Here is an 18,027-nt window from a genome sequence, read left to right as displayed (position 1 = left end):
CGTGATATCCCAACAACATAACAAAGTGGGTAAAACATGGCGAGCGAGGAGGAGGCCAGAAGACGCCCATCGGTTACCTCCTCTTCTGTCGGTCTTGAGGCTCTGTTCCCTTCAGGGACATCGGAACAGAGCTGCGGGGACGAAAACCCGGAGCTCGTCCGCCTGCGGGAGCGTCTTCAGGGTTGGCTATCGCAGTATGAGCCCCTGCTGCTATGGGTGCAGAGGCTGTTGGTCTGGGAGAGGCCATTCTACAGCATCTCTGTCGCCCTGACACTCAACACATTATTTTGGTAACCGTGGAGTCAGTGTTTAATCACGTAATTCACATTGTTGACAGCGCAGTGAGGTTGCATTGAGCAACAGTAGCTAGGCTGGCTAACACCAGCGAGGACGTTACGAGTGGACGTCAGGATAAATTAGCTAATCCCACGTCTTTAGCCAAATGCTAACGTAGCTTTCAAGGCAGCTTAAACTTAATTGTTTTTTTTAGTCCGGAGAATTGGGTGTCATGCATTAAACACTATCAGCAAAAACATTACAAAAATAAACAAAATACGCAACCAGAGTTATTTTGAGTTACACCCGTCAGCTTTGTTCACCTTACTCCTAACAAACACTCATGTCATGCTTAGTGGCCCAGGCCTCGTGAAGCAGATGTCAATGACAGGTCCGACTGACGGAGGTGCTGTATAGATGTATTTATTTAGTTTACTTTGGAAGTGTGTTTCCTGACATCACGTGTATGTTTATTATATTTGTGTGTTGAACAGGCCCATTGGTAGGCTGTTTATCTGTGTGTCTCCACAGGCTCCTGTCATCCACCTCCCTGCGGCCTCTGTTCCTGTTGAGTGTGTCCCTGCTGGGACTCATGCTACTGGAGAGATGGAAGCCCAAGTTGCCCATCATTACCGGTAAAGCCAGGCCTTTATGGAATTCCAGCCTAGTTCTCAGACTTTTGTCACTCATTGCCCAAGCACATGTTCACCTTTGCTGAGCCAACTAAAATCAACATTTGTGGAATCACAGTAGATAGAGAAGCCTGCTATGACTGGGTCAGTGTGTGGACCGTTTATCTGCTTAAGATAAAGTATTTGTCCTGCAGTGTTTGGGCCTTGTCACGGTGGGAATTTCTCAAGCAAAAATCTGATTGAAAGACCATTCCACTTTTTAAAAACCAGCAAAATGTTGTTAGTGTTCTTATGTGTCAGGTAATGCATACCTGATGGAAATCTTACCATCTAATCAATCTCCAATTCCCATCCAGTGTACGATTGCTTGATAATAAACAACATTAACATGTAATCAAACACAATACATACTTTTTTTTTATCCTCCAAGGCCCAAAAGCATAAACTCCTTGAATCTTTTTAATAATCTTTAAAATGTTTGCTGAAACATATGTTGATGATCTGGTGCTAATTGTTTTTCAGTTGAACATGCTGAGGCTCCTGCCGCACAAAGGTATGTAGTGTATGTGCACGATAAACACCCATTACTTGTTAGATTTTCTTTATGACACTGCTCGTGTGTCTTCATTTTGTAAATTGAAAGTAAAAGCATCAGTTAAAATCGCTTTTTTGTGAAGTCGGTCTTTGTTTACAAAATTTCAGTTATCATCAGAAGTTATTTTAGGCTACCGGGCGTGTTCACCGTCTTTCCATTAACATAGAATCAACATTACCACTGCAAGCATTCAAGTACAGGTTTTTGTTCTTTATCAAATGTTTTGTCTCTCTCTCTCTCTCTCTCTCTCTCTCTCTGTGTTTGCATACAGTAACACAATGAGTGTGGAGCAGCATCTGCTCAGTATTCCTGAGCTCAGCCACCACCTGGCTGAAAGCTACCTGACTTACTGCCTGTACCTGCAGGAGATGCTGCAGTACAAACAGCAGAACCATGGCAAGGTACAGCGCTTTGATTCTACCCATTGACACACAAAGAAAGGAATTTCAAACACCCTAAATGCTTGAATTTTTAATTACTGCAAATTCACCTTGTACGCAACTGTATATAAGAATAAGTATGGCATAGCTACATTGCACGGTGCAATCCGTCTGATCTCGGCAGGTTCTGCATTCTGCACAAACACACTACACACCTGCAGAGATGCCACGTTTTCACTTCCTCATCCTGTACCCTGTGCAGCTTGAAGGTGTAATAGCCTAATTTCCTTCACTTGTTCTGTTTCCCAGTTCTGTGTGATGATGTGCAGTGGCTGTCTTGTACTTGCCGTGGTCGGGCACTATGTACCAGGGATCATGATCTCCTATATTATTGGTGAGTCACCTTTTGCCCAATGGGCATGAAGAAACTGTTGCGCTAAGCCCTGCATTTACATTGGATTGTGTCATTGTCCTGACAAACAGGGTGTGTGTGTGTGTGTGTGTGTGTGTGTGATAACAGGCAAGGATAGCGATTAATGGAGTAGTTAAATTTACTTGTGGTTTTGGATTCCCTGGTAATCTGTTCAGTAAACAGGAATCCTGTTGGTGTAGTCCATTAAGTCATGCTGCTTGTATTTTAATATTTTGTAGCAAGTGGATATTTATCACATCAACTGTAAAAATGGATGTCATCATTTTTATTGAATGGCACTCTTGTTGTGATACTGGTGAAGGAAAAGGGCAGTAGAAGTAGAAGTTGATACTGTTTTGTCTGTGCACCTGTTCAGTCCTGAGCGTACTGTTGTGGCCCCTGGTGGTGTACCACGAGCTGATCCAGAGGATGTACACCGGCTTGGAGCCTATCCTGATGAAACTGGACTACAGCATGAAGGGAGAAACCGAGCACCGCAAGCACGACAAGAGGAGTGAGTGCTACTGTGACACCTTCAGGCGACAGATTTAGGCCTAACGCATTACATCAAATTAAAAGGAATGCCTGTGTTTGTAACATGGTGGACACATGCTTTTGGTGTGGGATACCTGGGTTCAATTCCCACTGCGATACATCAACCAATGTGTCCTTGAGCAAGACACTTAATACAGAAGAGTGGGACTTCTGACATATAAAGCAACTGTAAGTCACTTTGGATATAAGCGTCAGCTAAATGACATGTAATGTAACATTAATACAGGGATGTGAGGATGAAGTGAGAACACCTTTCTTCTCCCACCACATGTAACATAATTGTGTAACTAGAACCATGTTGAATATTAAGGACTCTGGTTATATTTATGCCTAGATCCCATATCTTTATTTTGACCGATTTACAAAATGAATAACGACAACAAAAATGTATTTAACATAACGTGACGCATTCAAAACGGGATAGAAAGCCCAGGCTTGTCAAGTCCTGCCCCCGGTCTTTACCATAGACAAGTCCACAATCCAATACGCTAAACTAAACCGATCATTTCAAATAATACAAAATACTACTCCAATTTAAGTCCCACTCTATCAAGCTATTAAGAAAGGGAGAGAAAAAAACAATACAAGCACCATAACGTTGGTGAGATTTACATTCTCCTTCCTCAATTCTGTACTTTTCCAAAAAGTAAACCATTTGTACATTTTTGTAAAATGACATTGTATTTATTCTTTGTTTGATAGTTTTGTCAAGACCTTTCCACAAAACAAACCCGCAAATCAAAATACACATACTTTTGAGATTGGATCCGAGCATACTGCTGTTTCAAATTGAATTTTCCTCTTAAGTTGTAACCCCCCCCCCATGTCTCCTAGTGTAACAGTACAGTGTATACTGTTGCTCATTCTGAAGATGTGGCATAAACCTGAGTGCCATTCTGTATTTTAATCAGTTCTTAAGGCCAATGCATATTCCTCTCCATTATAAGTGTGTGTGTGTGTGTGTGTGTGTGTGTGTGTGTGTTTTAACAGAGGTGAAGAAGGAGATGGAGGAGGGGGACGAGCCAAGAGCCGAAACGGAGAGTGACAGTGAGGAGGAGCTGTCCTGTTTTGCTCCAACGGTATGGAGACACACCTTCAAACTCAACCCATGTTTCACTGCCACTTCTTTTTAGACTCCGAGAGGGTGTACAGCATAACACCAACACAGGGAACAGTAGTGTGGGAAGCAGGAAATGTGTTGTTGTTTTTTTTAGTTAAAATGGATCTCTGCAGTTTGGTGTAGTAAATAGCTTCAAAAATATATATTTTTCAAGTGTGACTGCATTCCATTACGCACGTGCAGGACACCGTTCCATTCAGGAACTGATGCTGTAGCTGTAATGTCAGGTAGGCGGTCCATACGCTGTGTCTATTGAATGAACTAAGTAGGGGTGTGCAATTAATCAAAATTTGAATCGTGATTACGATTTTGGCTCTTTGTGATCACAGAGACAGAGTAATTGTTTTGCAATTTTGTCTTGTGTTCTGAATGGAAAAAAAGTTCAAATGGGAAAAGTATGGAGGGAAATGTCACAGTTTTAGGTGTTTACTCTGTTGATTTGTTTCACTTTTTTTAAGTTTAATAATTGCACAATCTTTCCAAAAGACAATGCGTAATAGTGTTAAATAATCGTCATTTCAATATTGACCGAGCAGCTCTAGAACTTAGACGCTGCATTTGTGTGTTGGCAGTGGTATGACGCTGTGATTTTGTTGGTCAGGTGGATGTGAAGACCACAGCTCTGGCGATGGCCATCACAGACTCCGAGTTGTCAGACGAGGAGGCATCCATCTTGGAGAGCGGAGGGTTCTCCGTGTCGAGAGCCACCACTCCTCAACTCACTGACGTCTCTGAAGGTAAATGATCGCTCGGATCACTGTCGCACATCAATTCATACCCATACAGAAGTATGGGTATTTTTTCTTTTTGCTTGGTAGGAAGTTCAAAGGAACTCAAAAATACAGCAGAACACATCACTCAATGGCAGCATTGCTGATGTTTGATGTTCACTTTATTCATATTAGAGCCACAATGCTGAACAGTGATGTTTCAAAGGAAGTGTGCGTGCAGATGTGTTTCTTTGCCACACTTCACTGGTTCATTGCATTAGTAGTTTTCTTTTGACTGTGTAATTACAGGATGTTCAGCTCAAGTCTGGACTTGAGTAAACCTATATTTGGGATTTTATTGCTGTCATATTTAACCAAAAATATCTTGATTTGTGAATTATATTTGGCTTTGATGCTTGTGTTTAAAGCTGTCTCACCTCTACTACAGACCTGGACCAGCAGAGTTTACACAGCGACCCAGAGGAGTCCTACCTGCGGGATCTGCCTGAGTTCCCCTCTGTTGAGGAGTTCCCATCCATCGACCACACCCTGCTCCACTTCCCCCTGCGAGGCCCCGGCCAGGGCGACGGAGCCCAGGCCGTTGCTCCGTCCGAAAAGGAACCGTTGAGTCCCGCCAGCCTTCTCATCCAGCACCTAGCATCTCCGCTCCACTTTGTGAACACGCACTTCAACGGACATGGGCGACCACCTGGGGGTGTGGAGGGCATGTTGCCTGTGGCAGGCGCAGGGGAGGCAGCGGGGACGCTGGGGGAAGAGGAGAAGGAAGCTGCCGTAGCCCGGGATACACAACAGTCCTTGGAGGCGTTGAGCGAGGAAATAGTGAGCACGGCCATCTCCACCGTGGTGCAGAACACTCTGTCGGCCATGCTGCGCTCCAGCGAGGCCAGCGAGGAGCCCTCCCTGGCCGAGTTCCTTCCCACTGAAACCCCGCCCGGCGCTCTGGAGACCTCCACCCCACCCACTGAGACCACTGCTAACACTATGATTACTACAATAGGAGCGCTGGAGGCTGACCAGGACCCGGATGAGGCGATTACGACAGAAAGCGGCACCGGAGAGGAGATGCCCGACGACACGCTTGTTCCGACCGAGGAAGAGGACTTTGAGCTTCTGGACCAAAGTGAACTTGAGGGGCTGGACCTCATGTCTGACAGACAGCCAGTGGAAGGAGCCTCGGTAGCTGCAGAGACGCCTCTGTCTCCTCAGCATCAACCACAGTCATAGCTTCCCTGTTTTGCTCCCCCTGCCCCCAACTGTTGTGTTTTTATTTCTACATTAGACTTACATTATATCCATTCACAATGCTATATACAAAACATGTATCAAAGAGTTTGCCGTTTAATACTGTTGGTTATTGTGTGGCGCATGGATGAGGATACTCGGTGCGTCAGAAGGGTCTGTTCAACCTCCAGTTGCATTAGTGATTTTTTTTCAGCCTGCGGGCCAGATAGTTTATCATGTTCTAGGAGAGCAGGGTCAGGCCAGAACCGGGTTAGGTTAACTGTCATAGAGAGGGGTTGAACAACGTTGAAATTTGCTCGATAAATCAGCAGGCAAATATCTTACAGCCTAGTGGAGAGTCTGTCCCACGTTCAGTCTCACGTCAGAATAATGACGCCTTGGTTTTCCACCGTGGCTGAGCGCTTAATAACCCTTCCGTCTTGTTTTCATAAGGGTCTTTATCTAGATGGTGTTATGAAGAGCTGAAATGTTGGATTATATAATAATTAATATATGCTATAAATTATTTAATTTAACGTCATTCAATAATACTTTATTGTTAAGCTGAGGGGAAGTTTAAAGTAAATTGAATCCCTTCAGTTGCCCATAATGATTGTATGATAATTGTTTTAATGATGACACGTGGATTGTGGTTGAACATGTTGTCTATTCCCCGAGCTAGACTTAGTAAAACAGTAGTATTGTCCTTCACTTTATCCTTACCTCCAAGGTCTCCGAGGTTACAGTTTTGACAGAAACATTCAGTCACTAGTGGTCTTTCACTTGTTGCCTGGAAACGGAAACTTAATCTTTGACATTGTTGGATGTTAAAAAGTAGTAGATCTTTACCCGTACACGTAAGTGACTTTGACATGGCAAGATAAAAAGAAAATGGTCCTGAATTTTTGTCTCTTTGGTTGATGCTTAATTTTATCAATAATTGCAAATGGAATTCAATTCCACACATCCATATGTAATTGAATTTATTCTTTATCTACAACTCTGTTAAAAGACACGCTTCTTGTTGATAGGCCCGTCTGTGCCCATCTATTTGTTACATGTATTGTCAAGTCATACATGTAGTAAAGTTAAGTCCATGCATGCCATGCATCACGCATGTATTTACCATGAAAAATATTTGAGGTCAATTTTCAAAGGAGTGTTACTTTTCACTGGCTTTCTTGAGTGACATGATAATTGAATGACACACAACGCATCTGGCCGCTGCTGGGAATTTGTGGAAAACGTGACAAAAAGGAAATTTAGCGCCATGCTCAAGTGTATAAAGAGGCCGGTTTTGCTTTTGTAAACCACTCAGCATCCACGTCTCAAGGGTGGGTTGTACAAATTGAATATAACATTGCAGAATGTGTGTCCATTTCCTGAGTTGTCGTAATGCACTGTATTTGTACTAACCTTTCCTTTTTCAGTCAACGCCTCCTTGTGTATAGTGTAGAAATGTTAAAAAGGAACGTGTATATTCTGCATGTAAAAACAGCGCTCTGTTCAAGTTCTCCTTGTCAACTGACAACGTACTGCACAATTTGTGAGAAACAAAAAATCCAGACGAATGTTTCAGGTTAAAAGAGCCCTATAAATTCAGTTTGTTTATAATCGAATTAGCAACGAGGGGAAGAAAAGTTTTGAAGTGTCCTCATTTTAAAAAGACTGCTCTACTGTAAAGGGAAATGGGTGACAAGTGATACCATCAGATTTCGAGAAGTATATTAACAGTTTGTGTATGTTAGTAATGTGTTTTATGCTTAAAATATCGCTTCTTGAACTATAAAAAAGGCACTTACTGAAATGTACAATTTTAAAAAAGGAATATATTTTCTAATTTCTCCTTTTTCCATAAAGTACTCAGTTTGATCTTTTACATGTAAAAAAAAAATATATAACGGCAATGGGCGAGTTTCACGAAGCAGAAAAGATTTATTGTCATTAAACTGGCCAAATAACACATGTGAAAGTGAGAGAATAAAAGAACAAACTGAAACAAACTTAAGATGTAGGACTGCCTTTTATCTGAATTATTTCCCTGATCATTGTAACCAACGTCTAACCTTTTACGTCTGGGTTGTTAATATGCACACTTATTTTTTTTTTTAATTAAGATTTTGTTGGCATTTTTCTGACAGGACAGCTTTAGACATGAAAGGGGAGAGAGAAGGGGAATGGGCTGCAGGTTGGGTTCCATCCTGCCGCCCTTTGCTGCATGTCACTGCGTCAAGGACTGAGCCCCCGTACATGGCGCACGCTCTACCAGGTGAGCTACCAAGGCGCCCGTTATGCACATTTTTAACACCCATCAACTGTCTCCTCTATAAGAATTGTGCAATTTTCTGATCCAAGTTCTTTTTCCTGGGGAAAGGAAAAAAACCTCTGTTAGTACTTAGAAACATCTTTGAAATGGTAACCTGAGATTGCAGCGATGAAAATGTGTGTTGTGCAACATCCCTTGTTAATTTAGTAACTAGACATACTTGCCAGAGTTCACTTGCAGAAAGCTGAAGTCTCTCCTTCAACTCGTCTCCAACGGTCACGTCACACAGCACGGACCATCTACCGTCTGTAAAGGTTGCCGGGATTGAGAGAACGATGCCATCTGGGAGATTGTGGTACCCTGCAATATAAGATAACAAATTACACATCTAAACTAGCTAGATCAGCCAAAATCAATGTCTAAAGGCGTGCTGTGTGTTCACCTAGGCAAAGTACACCAATAGAGAAGACCTCATCTGGACTACAAATGCCATTCCAAGCCTTTAGGACAGCAAGCACCCCATTGGCCCCCGTCATGGCAGCTGCTCGGCGGGTCTTTGAAGTCACAGCTGCACGCTGACAACGTACCAAGTTTTGAAAGTCTGTTTCCAACCATTTCCTGGAAGACAGAAGGAGAATAGTGGCTTTTTTTTCGGTATATCCCAGTGCAGGGAGCTTTGGATCAGAGCATTCAGAGTACAGTACTGTGCAATTAACATTGACACAGACTGAAGACACAGCAGAGTACAGTTTGGTCGGCAGTTTTGTAATTTGATATTACCCTTATTGTGTTGTTTGTTTAGCCAGCAAAGTGCCAGGTGGGTGGAGTTAACAAATCCGGCATTAAAGTATATAACATCAGAAAAGCCATTAATCTAGTGTTTAAAGCACACTAAGATGTACTTACCGGTATTACTTATTGACATCCTACTTTTATTGGAACAAACCTTTCTTGGAGAAGGCTTTTGGCTGGTTGGGAAAAGAAAGCTGGTCCTTTGATTGCCCCGGCATAGTTGAAAACCTTTGCCCTCTGCAGGTCAATGTAGAAACTACCACTGATGTTTCCCCAGACAATGACATTTGCAATATCTAGAGCAGAAGAAGAGGGAGAGGTCATTCCTCTTGGATGAATAGTGGCCATGCTGAAATGCAATTGTACGAAGGGAGAGAATTTACTACCTGAGGTTCTCACTTTCAGCTTCTTTGCAATGATAGCCTTGGCTTCATTCTCCAGTTGAGTTGCCACGGCGACAAACTGGCGGCTGTCAATGGAGCGTGCGTTGTCCAAAACAAGTGAGCATCTCAGGTTCAGAAAAGAGTCACCAGACACGATCACCTTCACGTCCTTGTTGGCCATCGTGTCTATCAGTAGTCCGTACTCTCTGTACCTGTCTGAGATTCCCTTAACCATTTTCTTCTTCGTTTCCTCCTCATTCTCTCTGTCACCGTCTTCCGACCACCCCTCATCCAGCAGGAGAATGACAGCCGCCTCTCGGAAGGCCTGTTCCAGATCTGTGTGAATGGTCACCTGTGGGGAAAAAAAAATATTGTTAGATGGTTTTATTTTTCTTCTGATATGCTTAAAGCCACAATCCTCAAAAGTAGCATACTTGATGGAGCAGACCGAGTGCCAGGTCCTCCGTCTCCATCCTCAGCCACTGCAATTCCTCCATGTTCCCCTCCAGGTCCAGTAGGTGGAGGCTGATTGCCGACACATGGGGGAACACCTCAGCAGAGAGCAGATAAGGGATCAGGAAGTGGCAGGTTGAGCTGAGAGCACTGGGAATGTACGTACACCATACTTGAAACAGTTCCACACAAAAAAAAAGTAAATTGTACATTTTTCTTTGGTTTTGATTCTTTCATAACCCACCTGCTGATCCATATGTGAAGGGGTTTGACCAGTCTGACACGATGTTGCTCCTCTGCAATGAGATTCATCTTGGTCTCCAGATTCTCTGCAGCAACACTGAGCATTATATCCGTGGACATGTCTGATGTGATGTTGTAGTAGTCCTACACAACCATTGATTACAGAATTGTGCACATATGGAAGTTGAGAAGTGATTTTAATACTGAAAATATAATAAATGATACTGATTCAATGTCATTTTGATTATGCATGTTCTGTCCGGTACTGTGGATTATCAGTTCAACATGAAAACAGACTGCAAGTGATGCAAAATATTGGTAGAGTTGATTTTAAAAGGGTAGGGTCTGCTGCCAGTATATGTTAGAGTGGAGCACTTAAAGTTCAAATCATATTTTATGTCATAAATGGCTCTGTTCCCAAATATTTACACTCTTATGTAAAAATGGTTCATATGAGAGCCAGTGTCCGGTCTTGTAAAGAGCCCAGAGTCAACAATGCAGCTGGAAGTGCTTTTTTTCTATAGGTAGGCAATAACATTGTAGAAAAATCTGCCACTTTCCCTCAAAATTATAAATACCAGAGGGGCTTTTAGACATATGGTTAAGGCGTTTTTATCGAATAGAGTAACCAATCTTTTGAATTAGAGTAGACTGATTATTTTATGTGAGCTGTGATTTTCGGATTTTAGAATGCTCTTGATCCTTGGATGACTTATGTTAAATGTTATTGTCTTTGTCACGTGTAAAATGTAACCCTAACCCCAAGGACCATGTTGGAAATAAGTATAACATGGTTTTTTTGGGGGGTTATGTTGACTGTTAAATCCAAAATAAATCAAATCAAATACCTGACAATGCTCTAGGAAGTCACTGAAGTCCCCTAAAATAATCCCTTTCCCCCCGTGGTCCACCAGTTCCCTCCAGACCAACGGGGACTGCTCGTGTTTCCAGCCATTTGTCTTGCAGGTGGCCTCCAGCCATTCCTGTCAGAGACCAGTGAGAGGTCCAATTGAAGTGACAAATAAGTAACACGGAAACTATATTAATGGTTTGTAAAATAAGGAGACTTTAAATAAGAATACCTTCCATTCACGTGGGAGGATTGAGATCTTTTGGATCCTGAAGTTTGGCAGACATCGCTGCAAACGGTCTGCTAATAGTTCCGCTTTAGCGTAATGTGGACAGTCTGTTTTACCTGTAGAGGTTAAAATTGTAAAAATCCGCATTGCGATATTTTGTGTACATAATATGAGATAAAGAGTAAAAGCAAACTTTACCAGCAAGCACAAATTTTGCCATACTATCCAATCTCCGGGAGTCAAGTGCTTTTCCTCTAGGATGGCGAAGTCATGTCCCGCCCTATACTAACTTACTCTGCCTCTGATTGGCATACCCTGCCATTCTTGCCCAAACCCTAACCAATATCATTCATCTTGCGTAAATCTAACCAATCCAACCAGACCAAGCAACGCGTGCTAGCCAATCAGAAGGAAAGTAGGGCGGGTCGTGCCTTCGCCTTCCTGGAAAAAAAACATTTGAGTTACGTTGATTGCTAGGCAACCATAGATGTTGCGCCTATTTGAGTCCGTGTAGGAAACACCCAAAACGAAAAGAATATCAGGACGTGTTATGGTGACTGTGAGACCCATGGTTTAAAATACACCACATGTTGGTTTTATTAACTGTAAATAAAATTACGGTGGAGACATTTTTCTTCCACAATAAGAATTGTTGTTATATATATAGTTTAGTAAGTTACGTAATGTACCAATTTGTTGAAAGGGGGAATAAAGATCGCCGTGCACACAGCACGGAGCAGCGCATGCAAGCAAACGATGGACTATCTTTACAGCTAGCTAGTGTAGTGTAGCTCTGTGTCTCTTTACTGAAAAACCTTTAATGTCAAATATTACATGGTCTAGCAAATGCCATGTGTTACGTTGGGACAGTTATTTGTATGTTTCCACAGTTAGAGTAAACTTAGCTATCCTTTGCTAGCTAGCTAATGTAGCTAAGATAGCCAGTGTTTCCTGTTGACCTTGTATGCAGCTTAGTTATAGTACTTTGTAATACATAATTTGTTCTAATTACTTCCATAACTTGACTCTGTTTATGTGGCCAATAATTCAAAGTGGAAACCCTCGGATAATTATTAACTTAACGCTCTTTTTAGCGTCCCCTATTAAAGAGCAATGTCTGCCCGGGTAACAGAGGAAGTCATGAGATGGGGTCTGCGCTTTTGCAGCCGCATGTCTCTATGGCAACAGCGCAGCTTCCTGGAGACAACATCAATTAAAGACAAATCTTTCCCTAGTCAGCAGTTAGCACACATTTGGGGCACAAGGCAAAGCCAGGCATGCCTGGATAGGAGTATTGCTAGTTCAGTGAGGTATTACTCACAGTGTAATACTTACAATGCAGACTTGGAAGAGAAGGAGCAGAATCTCTCTTCTCCACTGGCAGACTCTTCGCTGCTCGCTGAAATCCAACCTGATGCGACCGCCTCAAGACAGAAACAGAAGAGCTCACCCTTTATGGAACACCTGCAGCGTTGTGGCTCCCCATCAGACGTGTTGGACCTCACCTGTCAATACTCACCCACAGTTCGACAGGTCAGCAACTGCCTGACCCACATCTGGTCCATCACCAAGAAGATGTCAGATGATCAGCGGCGCTATGAGCTGCAGCTGATGTTTGAGCATCCTGCTTTTGACAGCCTCCTGCAAAAGGCCATGAAGAGGGTGGGGAACATGCGCAATGACGACATGGCTCACTCTCTCCTGAGTATGGTCAAACTTGGTGTCCCCCAAAATAGCCGTGTGGTCCAAACTTTCCTCCGATCCTGCCAGGTAGGCAGGGAAAGACAATCGACCAGCAAGCAAACCTGTTTTTATTTTGGAAATTGTTTTGTCGTTTATCCAAATCTATTTTATTTTCCACTAACAGGAGAATCTGAATGACTTTGATGAGAAGGCCCTGTCCATCTTGGCCTCCTGTCTGGAACATATGGAGGACTGTACCAACGTGGTTGCACTTAAGGAGGGCATGAGGTCAGGATTGTCATGTGTTTCAAGATATAAGCATCAGAATTTAATAATTAGTGCTGAAAAGGAAAAACCTTTAATACTATGTATAGATTTCTACCACTTCTTTTCCATCAATGATGTTTATTTTTGGCTATGTCCTCCCGTAGATTGGTGGTTGAGGCCCGTCTTCCCAGGATCAAGAATGTAATGGCTCTCCAGACCATGATGCGTCTATTGGGGAAAGATGCCCCGCTTGACCTTAAACGGAAACTCGAGGTTGGTTTTGACCATATTTGGTATTCATATCCCTCTATATGTGATTCTGAAATGATCCAGGATTGTGATTGCCAGCTGTTGTGCAGGCATGTCTTTGACTAGTCAACATACTCTCTGATATCAGCTTTCTCCGTATAACATTGGAGTATTTTTGAACGACGGGGCAAAGTGTCCTGTATTTATTCCTGCAACTGAATCCATTCCACATCGACACTCATTCTGTACACTGCTTCCTCCAGGCAAAGGCCTTATCAATGAAAGACCAGTTCAGCCTTCCCAACACCCAGTACATGATCTCCACTATGGCCACAATGGGCTTCTATTCCAGACCACTCCTGGATGTCTGCAGTAAGACGATTAAAGGTAAAAAAAAAAAAAAAAGTTGTCACAGGATCAATATAGGAAGCCAAGAATATTATAATTTGCTTATTAAAAGACCTAAAGTTTTGCTGCCCCTCTTTGGTGTCTTTTCCACGTCTCTCTGGTAGAAAACCTACAAGGAATCCCCTTCAACAGATTGTTTACAGTCCTGCAGTCCTGTTGGAAGCTGCACTACAGAGATGTTGAGCTTCTCACTGGCATTTCAGACTACGTCGCCTCTACGACAGACATCTGGACCAAGAAACAGGTGCTGCAAAAATACAACAGTTTACTAAAAAGTTTAAGCATTTAAGCCAACATCATTAAGTATTTAAAAATATATACATATATATATATATATATATATATATATATATATATATATATATATATATATATATATATATATATATATATTCTCCTCTGTGTTCAGGTGGTCCTCTTCCTGTCTATGTTTGAGAACCTTGCCTTCTGTCCCGCTGCCCTGATGGGGGCCTTTGCTGATAAGGTGATCGCCAATCCAGATGCTCTGACACGTAAAGACCTCCTCTGTGTCCTCAAGGTGTACTCCTCTCTTAACTATGACCTGCAGCACCAAAGACAACAGTAGGTCTCTCGCATGTCTTCATCTTTCAAATTGTACTCAGGCCCATCATATAATATTTATAAACAGTAAATGTTGCATAACTGTCTTTGTTGGGTTTCATCTTGCTGTTCCAGGTTCCTGGATAGGCTGAGCCAGGCTCTTGACTCGTATCTGCCCAAAATGTCTGGCTTTGAGTTGTTAAAGACTGTTTACCATCTGTGTCTAATGGGTCACTTCCCCTCTGCACCACTGGAGCAACTCCTGCAGAGCAGTACACTGGAGAAGTTTAAAACGACAGGTACGATGATGGACTCACTCACACATGCAAATGCGGGCCAATCTAGTCTCACGTTCTGCCTTTTGACTTCTTTAACTCGTCTTTTTTGTCTGCCACTTCTAGGGCTGGGCACCAAACTTAAATACGTTTTAGGCACCGGCCAAATTGCCTCCATAGTTTCGAGTATTAAAAAATTAGATTTCTATACCAAACGTCAGACCCTAAGGAGTAAATCTCATCAGTGTTGCCAGTTAGCCAATAAACATGCAGCATGCTTCTACCAAGATTTAATAATGTTTGTGATTGGCTGTCTAATCTGTGTAAGTGTAAGTGTTGTATTTCAAAAAGACTAAAACTAAAAAAAAGATTTTTACTGTAAAGTTGTAGTTTCTCTTGTGAAAATGAATTGTATAACATTGGCATCGTTCAGGAACCGTTATCGAAGTCTCAGTATCGGTATTGTTTTCGGTATTGAAATCTTTTGAATGATACCCAGCCCTAGCTACTTCTTCCCCTCGCACATGCATTTGAATTTGATCCTTCTGAACTTCCTCTATTTTTTCCTCAGCACCCAGGTTCCTCCCTAGCCAGGAGAGAATGTTTCAGACAGTGAACTTGTGCCTCCGTCTCGAGGGTCCTCCGCTCCCTCAGCCCCTGACGGTCCCCCCATCTGTCCTGGGAGACCCCGGCCCTAGCAGTCTATCGGTGAACCCGTTACTCTCGCAGGGCCTGCAGACTATGTTGGGGGACCAAGCAGACACAATGCTGCAGGAAATGGTGATGGTGGAGAAGTTCTACCTCATAGGTAAAGACAGAATATTGGAGGAAAGAAGTGAAGTCAACAGAGGGACACATTGAGTGCTTGTCACAGTCTCTGCTTGGGTTTATGTCTTTTTGTCTATCTCTCCACAGAAAGGCCTTAATAACTAATAGTGTTCACTCAACACATGATAAATGTAGTTCGTTGTGTCTGCATTTTGCTCTTTAACTTGAAACTGTGATGCGAGGAAGCGCCTGTGTTTGTGTGTGTCGACTCTCAGACTGTGTGATCACCAAACCTCTGCCAGACCAAACCCCCGTGACTGAAGCCAGTGGCTGTGCAGGAGTAGAGGGTTCTCCAGCAGAGAGCAGTCAAAGGTAGGATGTCGGTTTGCAGTCAACAACGTCACCAGACTCGATCTTGAAGAAATCCCCAGTGGCATTTCGTTTTTTTATGCAATGTGCTTATGACACATTTTTGGTTAAGTTTTGATGATGTGAAAGCAGGTGGAGAGGATGTTTGGGCGTTCGGTTCTGATCATGTCGGGCATTGACGCATGCCATGATAATGGATTGTATGTCAAACGTGATTCCACGAGTCAACAACCACAGACCGTTATATAAAGAGCTCCGAAGGGCATAAAATAGTGTTCTAAAAGTAAGACCGTGTGTTGACTATAACACCACAATGATTACAGATGCTTTACATTCCCATTTGAAATAATTTAATGATTTTAAGTAGTATATTTACATATAACTTTCAGTCACTTGCTTTTACTGAGCAACAAGGTTGCAAACAACTTAAGACACGGTTGAAAATGATGCGTTAAACAAGAGAAAAACTCATCCAAGTACTGTAAACAATAAATAACTTTAACATAAGTTAAAATGTCACAACGTTGTGTATGTGCAATTGTGTAGTGTGCATCTAGTCTATTTACAACCTTTTGAAATGATTTGGATATGACATTGCATTTGTTTTTACTCTTAATTTGTTTGCACATCTATAATTTTTATAGACTCTTGTCCTCTTCTTGGTACCCTTTTTTGACCAGCCCTACACATGTAGTTTAATAAGTACTCATTGAAGGCTACACAACATATACATAGTCATCTCTAGTACTTTATTTTTCTCACTATTGCACACACATTTCTTTGTCTAGATTTAGTGAATTTAAATCATTCATAAAGTCATTCAGTGTGGATGTAATTAAATAGATTTCCATTGAGCGTGCTTATGTATTTTACCTGCACAAATTCAGCCGAATCATTCACTGTACAGAGAAAACTGTAGAAATACATTTTGCACACTTTTACTGAACTTTTATCATAATGCATAAAAAACATAGAATTTAAACAAATGTTTAAAGATAGATAAACGTAGACGAGCGAAAGAAAGTAAAGAAATTAATATGACCCTATTTAGTCAAATTCTGTAGTCAAAAGAAGCAACTGTGTCAAAAGAAGTCTAAAGTGTCTCAGTTTAAAGAAAGCCACAATCTGCAGGTTTCACATTTTTGTGTCTTATAACCAAACCGCCACTTTCACCCTGTCATGCCTGCACCTACGTATATAAAAATGTTGACCTTTTTTTTAGGCTGAGAAACTCTTGTCTTGATGTCCTAGAATTGCAGTAATATGTGCACCACGCTCTGGTTTTTGCTATGGCACGTCCAATCCCCGTGGTCATCTGGCTGTCAAGATTCGCCACCTGAAGCTCCTGGGATATGACCCTGTCTTGGTGAGACTCAGAGACGATCACAGTTTGAGTTTGGCTCTTCCTTTTCTAAGGATTGAGTAGTTATAACACTTCACCAAGTGTTAGAATATTATTTCCACATTTGGCCACTTACATAAAACCCGCCTTCAGCCACATGTCCCTTTCAGATACAAGTGTTTAATTTCCTCAGAATATATATATAGTTAGACATATCGTGTTCCTCCTTGACAATAGCTCACTGACATTTAGTAAAAATGCTTCTTTCAACTATAAATGAAACTACCACTAATTAAAGTAGAAACAGTGTTGAGTGTTTCGGTGATAGCGAGATTAACATGATCCTGTTCTCCAGGTACCGGAGCACGAGCTGCAGTCTGCGACCGAGGAAAAGAAGACGGATTTCCTAAGGGGACATATTTTTCCACATCACAAAAGAGCAGACACACAACCTAAAGCGGAGCACCCGGGACCTTGAGGACAGATGTCGATGTCCACACCTGGTTCAGTAGTCTCAACCTGTGCAATTGTCACAAACACACCGATTTTGTTGTGCTATTTAAAGCTTTGTAAACTATTAAGAATAAATACATTTATTCAAGTTTTTAAATAAATGAGGATACATGGAGATAAACACAAAGTGAACCAGAACTTTTCTTCCCCAGTTTGTAAAACAGTGTCATTCTTCTTTAGAGAAGTGAGTGTGCGGGATGGAAACAAATCTTTTAGTGTTTGTTTTTTAATCATTTGTCCCAAAATGGTTCAAAACAGAAACAATATGTTAATCTTGCTGATGTGTGTGTGGTAGTTGATGAGTAAGCTGCTGAATGAAACCAATAAAAGCAGTGTGTGCGCTTGCAATAGCTGCACAGGAACTGCAAGGTGAGCAAGGTAAATGTTAGAAGCTGCCACATCTGCAGAAAGCACGACGAAGGAAAGAAACCGTAGAGTAAGACAGGAAATGGTG

At 42.0% G+C, this 18,027-nt stretch overlaps 3 protein-coding genes across 4 annotated transcripts; 2 read left to right on the top strand and 1 right to left on the bottom strand.

Moving 5' to 3' along the window:
- The first annotated feature begins 36 nt into the window (after positions 1-36).
- On the top strand, positions 37-7,925 carry retreg2 (reticulophagy regulator family member 2). Its single transcript, XM_032506825.1, has 9 exons — positions 37-290; positions 808-911; positions 1,431-1,461; positions 1,775-1,904; positions 2,193-2,277; positions 2,672-2,809; positions 3,841-3,929; positions 4,572-4,707; positions 5,129-7,925. Exons 1-9 carry the CDS (start codon positions 37-39, stop codon positions 5,923-5,925), a joined length of 1,764 nt encoding a protein of 587 aa, XP_032362716.1. The 3' UTR covers positions 5,926-7,925.
- Positions 7,838-11,584, bottom strand: mdh1b (malate dehydrogenase 1B, NAD (soluble)). 2 transcript variants are annotated; one of them, XM_032506826.1, is made up of 10 exons: positions 11,337-11,584; positions 11,142-11,254; positions 10,908-11,042; positions 10,061-10,203; positions 9,798-9,966; positions 9,367-9,715; positions 9,135-9,276; positions 8,631-8,806; positions 8,409-8,548; positions 7,838-8,286 (listed from the first exon to the last, which is right to left on the bottom strand). In XM_032506826.1, exons 1-10 carry the CDS (start codon positions 11,356-11,358, stop codon positions 8,224-8,226), a joined length of 1,452 nt encoding a protein of 483 aa, XP_032362717.1. In that variant the 5' UTR covers positions 11,359-11,584; the 3' UTR covers positions 7,838-8,223. The 2 variants fall into 2 exon arrangements, with proteins under 2 accessions (XP_032362717.1, XP_032362718.1); XM_032506827.1 differs by having other exon boundaries at positions 9,798-9,888; positions 11,142-11,352.
- Positions 11,585-11,835: 251 nt separating this feature from the next.
- Positions 11,836-17,707, top strand: fastkd2 (FAST kinase domains 2). The gene is made up of 11 exons (XM_032506823.1): positions 11,836-12,908; positions 13,006-13,109; positions 13,253-13,361; positions 13,601-13,724; positions 13,850-13,989; positions 14,155-14,327; positions 14,442-14,605; positions 15,153-15,389; positions 15,625-15,721; positions 16,970-17,084; positions 17,416-17,707. Exons 1-11 carry the CDS (start codon positions 12,252-12,254, stop codon positions 17,536-17,538), a joined length of 2,043 nt encoding a protein of 680 aa, XP_032362714.1. The 5' UTR covers positions 11,836-12,251; the 3' UTR covers positions 17,539-17,707.
- Positions 17,708-18,027: the final 320 nt, after the last annotated feature.

This window comes from Etheostoma spectabile, chromosome 24 (assembly GCF_008692095.1).
Source record: "Etheostoma spectabile isolate EspeVRDwgs_2016 chromosome 24, UIUC_Espe_1.0, whole genome shotgun sequence".
In the NCBI taxonomy this organism is placed as follows: domain Eukaryota; kingdom Metazoa; phylum Chordata; class Actinopteri; order Perciformes; family Percidae; genus Etheostoma; species Etheostoma spectabile.
Note: the sequence above shows the minus strand (reverse complement) of the source record. Positions and strands in the feature narration are given on the sequence as shown.